At 34.9% G+C, this 13,917-nt stretch overlaps 1 protein-coding gene across 2 annotated transcripts in view; it reads right to left on the bottom strand.

Moving 5' to 3' along the window:
* The window catches only part of LOC138712024 (fibrillin-2-like), a 603,403-nt gene that overhangs the window by 120,888 nt on the left and 468,598 nt on the right, over window positions 1-13,917 (bottom strand). For both annotated transcript variants that reach the window (XM_069843407.1, XM_069843408.1), the window contains exons 7-13: window positions 13,542-13,790; window positions 10,772-10,927; window positions 7,757-7,924; window positions 7,502-7,624; window positions 4,271-4,393; window positions 2,060-2,308; window positions 803-922 (exon numbers count right to left, since the gene is read on the bottom strand). In XM_069843407.1, the coding sequence (XP_069699508.1) occupies window positions 803-922; window positions 2,060-2,308; window positions 4,271-4,393; window positions 7,502-7,624; window positions 7,757-7,924; window positions 10,772-10,927; window positions 13,542-13,790 (1,188 nt within the window). The remainder of the gene's footprint in view (window positions 1-802; window positions 923-2,059; window positions 2,309-4,270; window positions 4,394-7,501; window positions 7,625-7,756; window positions 7,925-10,771; window positions 10,928-13,541; window positions 13,791-13,917) is intronic.

Raw genomic sequence — 13,917 nt, 5'->3', positions numbered from 1 at the left:
TCGATACAACAATTTTCTGGGAATTAGGAAAATTATATCGCTATATCAGGGTTATTGTTGTATTGAGGGATTATGAAAATGTACCCAACTTTATGTTCTGAAAGAGAATATAATAAAAATAAGTATATAACATCATTACATACTACGAAATAATATTTACTTCGTCATCTGATTACCCTATTTGACATACAAATTCATTTAATATTCAGGCGATGTGTTTTGAGTGGCATTCACATTTCAGAAATGGCAGAACTGGAGGACGACGAGAGGCAAGGCCGGCCACATATGTGCAACACTGCCGAAAATGTCGAAAAAATTCGACAAATTGTCCATAATGTTCCTCACGTCCATTTTGAACATGAACAACCACAACTCTGGATAGAGAAAAAATGGATACTCCATGATGACAATGCGCCAGCTCACAGAGCTCTCGCAACATGCCAGTTTTGCACCTGTAACAAGATGGTCGTCGTTCCTCACCCCTGTATTCACCATATTTGGCATCCCCTGCGACTCTTTTTTGTTTTCGAAGATTAAATTGAAGCTAAAGGTCGCTGTTTTGGCGCGATGAAGGAAATCCAATGCAAATCGCGTAAGGTGCTTGACAGGCTTCAAGAACGTGACTTCCAGGAGGCATTCCAAAAATGGCAGACACGTTGGAATAAATGTATAACTGCCCAAGTGGACTACTTTGAAGGGGATGGCAGCCAAATTTAAATCAGGTAATTTTGTTTCCAGGTCTCGGATTTTAATGATCACACCTCGTATAAACAATGTAAAAATGTATTATATTGCTGCTTACCAAGACATGATCTGCCATCTGGACCAAGAAGGAATCCTGTAGTACATTCACATCGAAAGCTCCCTGGAGAGTTTATGCAGGTCCCATGTTGACAAGGGTTGTTAATACAGTCATCAATATCTGAAACAAATATTTAGAAAGTGTCATATTTTCATACTTGAAGAGTTAACAAAATTTAATTAAAAGGCATTGAAATACTAAGTGATTAGTAGCAAAATACTCATTTAAAAATATATTTTGACTACCGTACCTTGTAACTGAGTGAGTTGTAAGAAAAAGCAGAAGAATTTTCATTATAAAACACAGTTCTTTTCCAGTTCACAGTTTAGGTCTACAACCTGTTCTGGCATAAATGATTCTGTAATCTTTTTCTGGGTCTTCTTTTGTTGTTTTGTTTAAATTGATATATAAGGAGGATAGCTTCGGTTAGTCTTTTAGAAATAATTTCATGTAAATACATTAATCTATGCCGTATATATTCTTTTATTGGTATCAGGAGCGAATCCTGAACGAAATTTTTGGGCATGCTTAAAGTTATGTCTCTATCCCTAAACAACATAGTCACAATATTTATTTTGATGTGAATAAAACTAAGTATCCACTATTATAAAGCTTATTACACCAGTTAGCTGAACCTTCTTTATAACATATAATGCTCATGGATCACATAGAGAACTGTGGTTCTGGCAAAATAAGTTTAATTAAAATTTGTGTTTTCTCTCGCGGGTTTTGATACATTAACTTGAGAACTATTTGAGATGCAATATTATAAATAAACCATTTTTTTGGCTCTCGTTCTGCTCTACAAAATGAGACTGTAGGATTTTATGTAGTTCCTCAAGAAGAGTGAAAATCATTTATTCTTCTGCCCAATTCTTTTAACAGAACATAAAAGAATAGGAAGTAAAAAAGTTCTGAAGTATCAAAGAGGGAGTAAAAATGATAAATGTGCTAACCTTACCTAAAAGTGCAACGAAATATGTTCATTTTGCTTCATTTCATGTCCTAAAATATATATTATCTAAAATGATCGGTATGAAAATAGCAATATTTTTGGAAAGGTGATGCACCTTAAAATACTTTCCTAAGTGATACACAAGTGTAATCAAGAATGAAATAAATACATGTTAAATTAATTGGGACATTATATGGGATGTGATATCAATAGTGTGTGATACAACTTTGTGGACACATCAAGATATAAATATTTTTGTTGCCATGTAAGTAGCCTAGACATTAACACTGTGGACTACTTACCAATACAAATCTTCCTGTCTGGTCCCAGCCGATAGCCAGAGTCGCATACACATTTAAACGAGCCATCAATATTGACACATTTGCCATTTCCACACATTCCTGTCTCTGAACATTCATCTAAGTCGACGCAGAATGTGCCATCCAGTGAGGGTGTAAAGCCAGACTGGCACACACAACGATAAGATCCAGGTATGTTCTCACAGCGACCTTTCAGACAGACTCGAGCATTCTCGTAACACTCATCAATATCTGTAAAAGATAGATACCTGTTATTCCAGTGAACTATACAGTCCACATTATTCAGCCTACGCATTTTAATCGAAGGAAAATACCACGTTATGTAGAAGCGACAGGAAAGAAAGACTAGGAAAATAAGGTCAGTGAGATCGGTATACAAAGGAGACGTCGGGTCTCGACAAGGAGGGGAAGTGAAGAGGATGGAAGCGAGCCTTCAACTAGTGGTGTTGTGATAAGAAGGAATCAAGGACAGAAGAATTATAGTTTAAGAAACTGATGCTTAAAGAAGGAAAGCATAAAGAGAGAGACAAAAAGCAATGACGCAGGAGACAAGGACACAAATGGTAACAGTGAGGAAGAATAATTAGTGGGTGAGGAATGGTGATTAAAGTGAGGAAAAGAATAGTGAAATAATGAGGTAGAATATTAAGTTTAAAGTGAAAATAGGGTAGGAGATATATGCAAAGTGACAGCATAAGGAAAATCAAATGCATTATAATCTAGTGCAGAGAAAATATAGCGAAAGTGTTCAGAAGATAAGCAATGCAAGGAGAAAGGTAAAGTTTAATAGAGCATGAATGACAGACGGACTTTATTGGAAGTGATGTGTTGATTGAAAAGGAAATGGAGAAAGTGCTGCTGTGGAGGATGAGTTAAAAAATAAAATAGGCTAGTTTGAAGATATAAATAGGACAGAGAAGAGTGAATGAACTGTTTTGGTAGGTTATGGACATAAAAAAAAAACATAGAAAAAGCACACGTCTATGTTGATATTAATAATAATATATATTGTAATTAGAAGCTATGAGTACCACATATACAGAAATGTGGTGGCAAACCATAGCCAGTAAGCTTGATGTAGAAATAAATGTCATATTGGCTGATTGTTGTTGGACTCTGCAAGAGTCATTTGCATAGAAAAAAATACTCCAGGAAAGCAATATTTGTACATTTTTAATAAATAAACTATATATAAAGATATAAAATTGGAATATTTTTTGAAAACTTGAAAATAGTAACATAAAAATCCCTGGACGATAGGATGAAATCTTACAAGCAAACATTCTCATGGGGACAGATAAAGTTTTTTTTTTTCTTCCACCATGTTAATAATGTCAAAACAAGTGCTTATACAAATTCTGGCCACTTGACCGCAATTACGAGGCTGTCCAGAAAGCACAATTGCATGGAAAGATTTATTTAAACAGATACAGCAATTGTTGCGCTATTTGTCAACATATCCCCCACTGGAATTGAGACATTTGTCATATCGTGGATCAACTTTTGCATTCCTATGCTGTAGAAGTCTGCCACCTGGGATCGGAACTAGTATGTGACAGCCATCTGCACCTCTCTATTGATCCCAGGGTATAAAAAATGTCTTAATTCCAGTGGGATTATGCTGAAAAATAGCTAAAAAATTGCTGTATCTGTTCCAATAAATCTTCCCATGAAATTATGTTTCCTTTCTGTAAACGACTCCAGGGAAACTTACTTTCTGGGGGTCCCTCGTAATTGCGCTCGAGTGGCCAAAATTTGTATAAGCACTTATTTTGAGGTAAATAACATGGTGGAAGTAAAAAAGGTAACTTTTTTATATGACCCATGATATTTTAATTAAGTAGGCCTACCCATAAAACATTAGAAAGAGACTAATTTGACTCCTGATGTTAAAATCTGTCAGTTTTGTCCAACCTTACCACTGCATGTTCTATAGATAAATAACATTAATCTATAAGGGCCGTATTCATAGACATTTTTAGCGCGGGTTTCCGGTGGATGATCAGCATTTTTCGTATTCATAAACCAGTGTTAGCGATAGGATATGATTTGAATTCTGTACTAGTAACCAGTGGATAGCTGGAGCTAGCTTAGTATGCTCGTAGCACGTGCTGCGAAATGTCTATGAATAGCACCCTTAATCTTTAAACTACACACTATGGTGTGACGAAGTAGTACAATTTATTGACTTACCAACACATGCATGTCCAGATGGAGAAAGAATAAATCCACTGTGACATTGACATTTGAAGGAACCATCCATGTTGATGCACTGGCCATTTGCACACATCCCTGTCTGACTACATTCATCGTGGTCTGTGAAAAAAATCATTCAAGCCTCTAACTTTATTTTGAAGGTACACAAAGAATGCAAATTATTACATTTTGTAAATGGTATTTACCTATTTTACCACTGCTATTATTATTCATATTGTTATAGTGGTCAGATTATTTTCGTTATTAAGCTAGTGATGACAATGATGATTATAAAATGAACGACAAAAGAGCAGAAAATTGTAGTTATGATTTCATTATGGAATTTACACCACAAATATTTACCCAGCAATTGTTCTGAACATTTTCTATTCCCAAACCTCTTAGATTCTCAAACTTCAAACATGTTCAAAAGTTGTACATAACAATGTGTTGAGTAATTAGTACCATTTAGTAATGATGGAATGGTGGTTGAATGAATTTCAGGCTTTGTCATATAAGTATTTTTTTCAAGAACAATGACTCGACTACACAACCACATTGTCCTTTTAGGCTTCATTTTCATATTGGAAGAAATGGGAACGTTCTAACTCGTCAGACCATCCTGAATTGGGTTTAAGCTATTAGGAGAAAAGCATCCTGATCGCCTTAGAACCGTAAGTAGTTCAGAAAATGTGGAGAGAGTGAAAATGGCGTTCCAGCAGAATCCTCACCAATCTGTTTTCAGCATTCACAAGCCTTGGGTACCGGACATAAGCGTTAGGAACATCATACATTATGATTTACACTTCCATCTATTTAAGTTAGAAATTTTGCAAATATTAAATCTCCATGATTGTCATTAACAGATGCAGTATTCCGAAATTCTCATTTTGGCGACATAAATTTGTCTGCAAAGTCGCCTGATTTATCAGCAGCTGATTTCCACCTATTGGGTTAACTCAAGAGAAAAGTGTATCAAGAATGATCTCACATGATCAAAGATTCGAACCGAAATTTGAGAAATCCCGCGGGACACGCTGTAGAGAGTGATGGATAGTGTCAAGCGCCATGCAGAGATTTGTGTCAGGTCTGGGGGAACTCATCTGAGTGAATCTAAAACTAAATGGTAGTATACTTTGAGATATATTTTCAATTTGGTGTTCGATATTATCTTTCCAATTAAAGTGTTGTTTTCCAAATCATAAATCGTCTGCTGTTTTAGTCTAACTCTGGTACAAAACTTGCGTGTACCGGACACAACCAGCAATGTAAAAATACTTACGCAGAAGGTTAGAGATTTACAAGAAAAATAAATTCGTTACTGCATATTATATTATATTACAATAAATTATGCTTTATTACCTAATTAGAAGGTACACAAAATATAATAGACTCAAAACAAGGAGGAACTTCTTGGTTTTCATAAAGTAATAATAATAATAATAATAATAATAATAATAATAATAATAATAATAATAATAATAATAATAATAATAATAATAATAATAATAATAATAATAATAATATTAATAATAACAATAATAATAATAATATATTTATTAAAGAAGATATCTTCTGTAAGCCTCTTCGATAAATCTAGGCCTATCTGTTAGATAGAGACCTTCCAAAATTGGCCTAAAGTGAAACCTAAAAAGACACATTTGATAGCCTACTAAAAGAGAATTTTTGTCAATCACTTTAATTTTTTTAATGAAATGTGATGTACTTCTGTAAGGCTCTTTGATAAATCTATCTATTAGAGACTTTCCAAAATTGTCCTAAAGTGAAAACTAAAAGACACATTTGAAAGCCTACTAAAACAGAATTTTTGTCAATCACTTAAATTTTTTTTAATGAAATGTGATGTACTTCTATTACAAATTAAATTGAATCCGTGGTGCAACAGCTCATAGAGGGCCAAGGTCAACCAGGCAACTGCTGACATTACGTCCTCATATCTCAGCAAAGGTGAACGATCATCCAACAAGTAAGGGGATTACATGAGGTTAGCAATGATAGCCTAACCGTTACAGCTGACTTTTAAAACCCGATTTCGTTGCTCACTATAGATTCCCAAATCATTATGATGCTGGTTGGGGATCAGTCCCATACACTGACCAAAATATCTTACGATAAATTTCTCAAGACTATTCTTTTGAAGTATGATTGCCGACGACCTGTTCCTGCAAATGTTGGCGATTTCTCATAAAAATGGTATAAGATAGTTGGCATTGTTAATGATATTTTGAATGATTAAACTTTGCAACTTGCTGACATGTATTTCATTTATGAAGAGCAAAAGAAAATGGAGGGAAAGTTGCAAGGTTTAATCAATCAAAATATATTATTGTGATGTACCGGAGTACATATGATATTTCCGTGCAGGAATTCTGCATTATCATATGATGAAGGATGTGTGGAGCAGAGGAAAAGGAAAACTAAGAAGTGAAACTTAAACTTAGAGAATTCAATCCAGCATCGGAACTGGACTCCGGTTTGGCTTAGTGGATAAAGCGTCAGAACGTAGAGCTGAAAACCTGAGTTCGAGTCCCGGTGCCAGAGAGAATTTTTCTCCGTTCCACCCATCCTCCTCAATCAAACTATAATTTATGATGCCCAAGTACTTTATACCAGTACTATCTTTATGAGAAATCACCAACGTTTGCAGGAACAGATCATCTGCAACCAACCTTCAAAAGGATGGCCTTGAGTTCGATTCTAACTGGTTACACTGACTAACTTCGTGATTTAAGACGGCGCTTATTCCGTCGGATCCCAGCCAACTAGTCACTCATAACGAGTGCACCTCAGCACATGTGTGGACTTCGGTCCTACGTTCATCATGACGTAGTGCAGAGGGCGGCCACTAGAGGGAACCCAAGAGTTGGAGCTTAATCTGAGACGATTCTGTCCGACGCCGGGGTTGTATCCGGTGTGGCTTAGTGGATAAAGCATCAGCACGTAGAGCTGAAAACCCGGGTTCAAATCCCGGCGCCGGAGAGAATTTTTCTCCGTTCCATTACTCTTTCATCGTAACATATCTAGGCTTGTAACTACCAAACGGAACATTTCCGGACATAGGTTCCTATAAGAAAGTTGTTCATAATTGTCTCCTCTACTATCCCTAAAAGTTTGTACGTACTCACTGTATCACCCTGTATTACGACAATGGAGTTATTCCTTGTAAGTTCTTTCTTGAACAAAAAGTAAAGAGCAAAGACAACAAACCTATACAGAGTTTTCCATCAGAAGACACATCAAATCCTGGAGGACAGATGCAGTTGAAACTTCCAGCAGTATTCGTACATTGGCCTCCATGACAGTAGTTCAATTCGGAGCATTCATCAATGTCTGCAAGTGCAAAGTATCACTTAAAGCAACTGTTAAATGGAATAACATACAAAATAATTAATTATATTAAAATAAGAGGGAAGAATGGAATGTATGAATCATATACGAATGCAATGTGAAACGATGACTGGCCTTCACACACTTCAGACTCGCCCTTTTGGTAGCCTGGGAAGCACTCGCAACGATAGCCATCAGTAGTATCAATACAACGTCCATTTCCGCAGATGTTGGGTCGGAGAGCACACTCATTCACCTGCGCGATGTCTCCAGGACGTCGCTGGCATAGTCTTTGATAAGCATCTGCAAGACAATTATAAATTATTTTAAATGAGGAAAGAAACAATGGTGGGTTTATCAAATAGGTACTAAATCCAAATAGGCTATGTAAATCATTATTTTATAGTTGAGGTCTTCACCAGAGGTTTGTATCAGTCGAGTTTAATCAGGTCTGATTTTGTGTGCTAGCAAAGAAATGACGCAAGCAGCATGGGAGTAAGCTTACAGTAGGGTTGCCAACCTTCCCGTATTTCCCAGGATCTCCCATATTTGCCCTTAATTTTTAACAGTCTCCCAGCTCCCGTATTTTTCTTCTCTTCGAGCATTTTTCTATCACAGTTTTGCATAATGTAAAAATCTTTATGCTAAACATTTGATTTTGCCGAGAATGATGATTTACATGATGAATTAATTTTATTTTTCGAGAGATGCATTAAAATGAGCAGTCTTTGTAGAAGGTTATGCTCATCAGAAATGGGTTCAGTGTTCACCCATTCAAAATCAAACCATGTTAATATTATAAATTTGGAAAAGCTGGCGAGTTTTATTTGTTTACTCGTTATAAATAAAAACATAAATTCTCTTATTCATTTACTCTTTGTCGCAAGAAATAGAAAATGGTAAAAATTTTTCCCTATTCACCCCATTTTACAGTACACATTTTATTTGTATTTATTGACTGATAGGTTTAGACCTACCATTTGAAAGTTATTGCTATGGATAGCGAAAAATCGGACACTGGTAATGTTACTTTTCTTAGCATTTTAAACAAGCGTGAAAAATTTTCTAAAATTTGAAGGAAGGGACAAAATTAAAAGTTTTAGAGTGAATGACTTTCGCACCCTGCTGGATGCTGGTTAGAACCGCTGTAAGTGAATTTCTGAACGTGTCATGCAGTAGAAATGCAAATAAAATACCGGTACTTAAAAGTTAGTACTATGGTTGGACACGCAGAAATGAATGTTTCCGGCTCGATGGTTGTGTGTTCGTGAGTATGCTTGTTTTTATTTGCAGTGCATTATAATAGATACATTAAATAGATTTTCTTTTATTTGCTGCATTGTTTTCTAAAGACATGCTCTAATGGCAAAAGATTATAAAGATTTTCTTACTTTTTAACAATATTTTAAAGTACAGAGACTTAAATATCATATTATTATAATTATTACGATAGCATTTCTCTTGGTAATAAGCACTGTCTGTCGCACTTGCTATAATTACTAAATTGATGTTATTCTGTTATAACAACCTGTTCTGAATATATTTTAAATTTTGGTAAGAGGGAGAGATTTTTTAATCCCTGAACGGGAATTTTCTAGCAGTCTGGAGGGAATCTGGGTTTTAGAATACTGACAGCACTATTCTAGACAGATTTAAACTTACACCACAGTCTAGTACATACAGTCACGAAGCTTGAGATGATTTTTTGCATTTCTCGCGTTACAATGCTTCACGCAGTTAGCAACTGAGAGTAGGAACAATAGACTGTGTGACAGTAGCGATCCTAAAGTCCCGTAGTATCGTTCGCTCTAATTTCCGGCAGCCAATCACGTTGCAGGTCGGCTACATTTAAACATGTGCTTCTTGTGATTAGCTGATGATAACGTCATGCATTTCCTAAAGCTCGATAAATACTTAATATAATTGCCCGCCATTTTGGCTCTTTCGTTGACGTTTGCAGAAAGCACACGAAGACGTTATTTGCCATTCAATTATTTGCTGAATTACAGTGCATTTGATTTATTATCATAAGAGCTACGACATGATAATGTTTAACTGTATGGCAAATAGATTCCTCGTCTGGTAGTTTGGCAACGAAAGAACAAAAATGGCGAACGATACTACCTACCTAGGCTTTATAGAGCCTTCACTTCCTAAGACGTAAGCAAAGAGGAGGAGTCACGCTGGGAATAACAGAGTCGTGACTATAGTGGCTAGCAACTAAAGTTCAACTGTCATAGGATGCATATTTCCTACGTACTGAGCTTCGTGACTGTATGTACTAGACTGTGCTTACACTCTCTGTTAACAATGTGTTTGACTATTTCTAAATGACACGAACTTATGAGCAATGGTTTCAATTGTTGCATCTAAGTAAAGTTATCTCTTTTATTTTACACATGCCACAAGGCAAAAATATCACTTAACAAATGAGAAAAATAGTTGTTTTGGAATGAAAAAGCCATAATACATTATTTTATATGAAACAAAACTGTAATAATTACATTTCTTTCTGAAATACAACATATTATCATTACGTAGGTACATTATTCTCATGATAAAGGTGATTCGGTTTGCATCTAAAGTTTAGTATTTGCAGAGTGTAACCAAAATGTCTGTAGATCTATAGACTACCGTAAATAACGGTTAATAATAAAGGGGTCATGTTAATTCCCTCTCAGCCAGTGCTCTGTGGAGCTCATTAATGGACAAGGGAAGTTGCAGACGAATTTCAGAGATGTAATCCTCACATTCCAAAATTTCAAATATTGACACAGATGAAAAAGGCAACGAATTTTCCTGGAGTCCTTCAATTCCGAGACTGTTTCTTAACGTGCTATAGATTTATAGCTTTATTATCTTTCGACAGAAACTACAGTAAGATTTCTTTTACCCTTAAAAATCCAATACCGGTACTATTGGTCGGATATGAATCTGAAACCTGAGAAGTATTGGAAAATTTTTGCAGTCATTTGGCCATTAAGGGTGATGTACTTGACTATAAACACATTTAATTTATCTGAAAGAGAATGATATACCTAATAATGAAAGCAATGAATGTGCTGTACAAGGAATGGGAACAAATATACAATATTTGGAATTAAATTTTTCTGATATTTTGTTAAAGAATTGTGCAGGTAATAAACTTACCAGTATCTGGAATGGGACAGAGTTCACAATGGTCTCCCCATCCTTTCCCCATGTTCATACCACAGCAGCAATCCTGTTTAGAAAGTTTTATTGGCAGTTTGTTCTTGCATTGTCCAGCTCGTGTCACTAATGTAAAACAGTTCCCCTGACGAGCATCTAAGTAAAAGAAAGAATTACATTTATTTACAAACTTAGTATTTTATGCAACAAAAGATAAAAAAATATCCTTATTCGTAATATCTTAATTATTTAAGAATGTTAATAAAAATTAAATGGTCCTTTAGTAATGTTTTTTGATATGTGATAATTGCAGAAGATTTCGGATTTTAGGTCCTTAAAAACCGATTTTTAGGCACCAAAATTAGGCTCTAAAATTACAAAAATAGAAACTAAAAATACAGTTTTAGGCATCTATAAATATTACTGCACACAGTGAAAAATACGATTTTGTGTATCGTAAAATGTGTTCTATCCACTCAAATTATAATAATTATAAAAATGCAGTTAATTGGTGAGTATTAAGCATTACAGAACTGGTATACAGAGACAAAAAACAGTAAAGAATTATTGTGGCTAGAAACTTAATGAATTCACTGGCTTCATTGCTTTATGCCTGTTGATACATAAGTGTTGATATTAAAATTAAATTAAATTAATTAAAATATCAATGAATCTACATTTAACACATTATTCATATATTGGCATTGCAATGAAGCCTATACCAGTATCAAAGTTTTTCATAACCAAAATGAGTGTTTCTCATCCACATGAAACAAAGAGGACGTTTTGCATTTAGTAAAATAGAACATCATTTATCAGTTTGCATAACATAACCTTTGCAATTACCTCTTCTCAATGTGTATCATTAATGTCTGTTCTAAATTTTATTAATCATCATCATCATCATCATCATCATCATCATCATCATAACCATTTCACGTTTTTGATCTAGGGGTCTGTTACGGTCTCTATCCAGCGCTTTTTAGGTCTTCCCAAGTTCCTTCGGTCTCTTGGAGTACAGCATAAGGTCAGTTTTGGCAAGCAGTTGGAGGGCATCCTGGCAACATGTTCTTTCCATTTCGATCTGTATTGTTCTATGTACTGTGTAATTGAATCTACTTTTAATTCTTTAAGAATGTCCTAATTTCTTTTATGGTCAAGGAGGGAGTAACCCGCAGTTCATCTCATAAATCGAATTTCGGCTGTTGTAAGTCTCCTTTCGTCAGCCTTTTTGATGGTCCAGGCTTCGCTTCCATATGTGAGAACTGGTCGAGTAAGAGTTTTATATACCCTGAGTCTAGTGTGTTTTATTAATACAACTATTATTACAAATAATAAACTAATGGTTAGTAATGTAACAACTTCAATGGTGTAAGATAAAAGCATTTTTTCCTTAGAATGTGCTTTGACATGCTAGTATAGCTATATTCTAAGATGGCGCTCACATATTTCTCTTTCTTAGAAGTTCATCGTATTTTCCTCGAATTAAATGTTGCAAGTGCTCCTTATTTGCATTCTGAAAACCTGGCAACTCTAACACGTGCATAAAGAATACAAAATCGTGTGCTACAACTAGTCTGACGCGGTGAACTAAGCAGTTACAAGATGATGTTTCAATCTCAGTCAGAGGCAAGAAACTTTCTTCAGCATAACTTTTAGAACGAATGAGCTGCCTAATGAACAACATCCTTTCCAAGGGCGAAGACGAACAGAATGTAGACTAATATCAATAACTCACCTTTCTATAGTGCTGAGGTTAAGAACAATTACCGGTACAAGCTCTACTTTCTAGTCCCCTTGCATGGGATGTATGCAGTGGACTTCATCTTTTGTAAATCGAGTTGAACTGAGCAAAACTAGGGTAGATATTACAAAACAGAATAAAGTTATTCTCTACACATAACTTTAGATCAATTAATTACTGTTTATATCAAGAATAGATTTTATTACACTAATTTTGGCCAGATTAAATTAGATTAGATTAAATTTGTTCAATATTTACAATAGTGAAAGATGTTTCTGTTGCAATTCGAAAGGTTACATATTATTAATTACAATAATACCTATAGGCCTAGAATTGGAATTTTGGTGTTATTTTATTTCTCAGTTTTCTTTATTAGATTACGGTAATTAATTTTTATTATACACTACCGCATGCAAATTAGGTTTTCGTATTTTTCTAGTTGTTCCTCATACTGTAATTCACGAATCTATATCAGTTTATGTTTGCAATTACGGAACTTGCATTTATTTTTTGCGGAGCTATAAAAATTTTAATATTGAGAAATTAAGAAGTACTTGTAATGGCTACAAAATTACAAATGACTAAAGTACAAATTATGCATTTGCAATGTAGAACACAGAAATCACTTTACTTGAAGGTGTAGAACATTTTAAAGTACCGGTACCGTATTTTTGTTAGAAAAATAACCTCTTCATTATCACACACCACAAAACATAAGAATGATAATATCAGTACTACATAAAATGTATCAGTACTTATATATGTAACTGGAACAGTTCGTTCTCGTTGCAGAAGACGAAATTTACAGATTTTCAAACACTTCACTTCTCACGTATATGAATTGAGTGTGACTTTCAATAATACAGGGACCAATTAGCTAACAATGACAGTAGAGTGCGGTTGGTCTGGTTACATGTGGCAAGAATTAATAATATAAATATTAATCATTTTACTAAGAGTAACTTTAGGAATGACTTTGCAAGTCAATTATAAACTTTGAGAACATAATGAAAGCTCGTGTTATACCTATGCAATTCTTCCTGTCCTGGCTGGGGATAAAGCCTTGATTACAAACACAATAGTAGGAGCCATCAGTATTAACACAGCGCCCATCCAAGCAGATTCCGGTTTCTTTGCACTCGTCACGATCTTCACATTGATTGTTTTCTATGTTGCGGGCCTGTCCTTCAGGGCACTCGCATTTGAACGATCCCACCGTGTTCACACACTTCCCGCCTTGGCACAGACCAGGGATTGCCTCACATTCGTCGATATCTGTCAACAAAAATCAAAGTTTATAAAACATTGTGGAATTACAATATCTGATGAAGTACATAAAATATACATTGCTAAACTTAGTTTTTATATTTTTGTTATGTATTATTGCAAACAAAACGTCGAA

This window comes from Periplaneta americana, chromosome 13, assembly GCF_040183065.1.
Source record: "Periplaneta americana isolate PAMFEO1 chromosome 13, P.americana_PAMFEO1_priV1, whole genome shotgun sequence".
Classification (NCBI taxonomy): Eukaryota; Metazoa; Arthropoda; class Insecta; order Blattodea; family Blattidae; genus Periplaneta; species Periplaneta americana.
The sequence above is the reverse complement of the archived record's forward strand: the minus strand, read 5'-3'. Positions and strand labels throughout refer to the sequence as shown.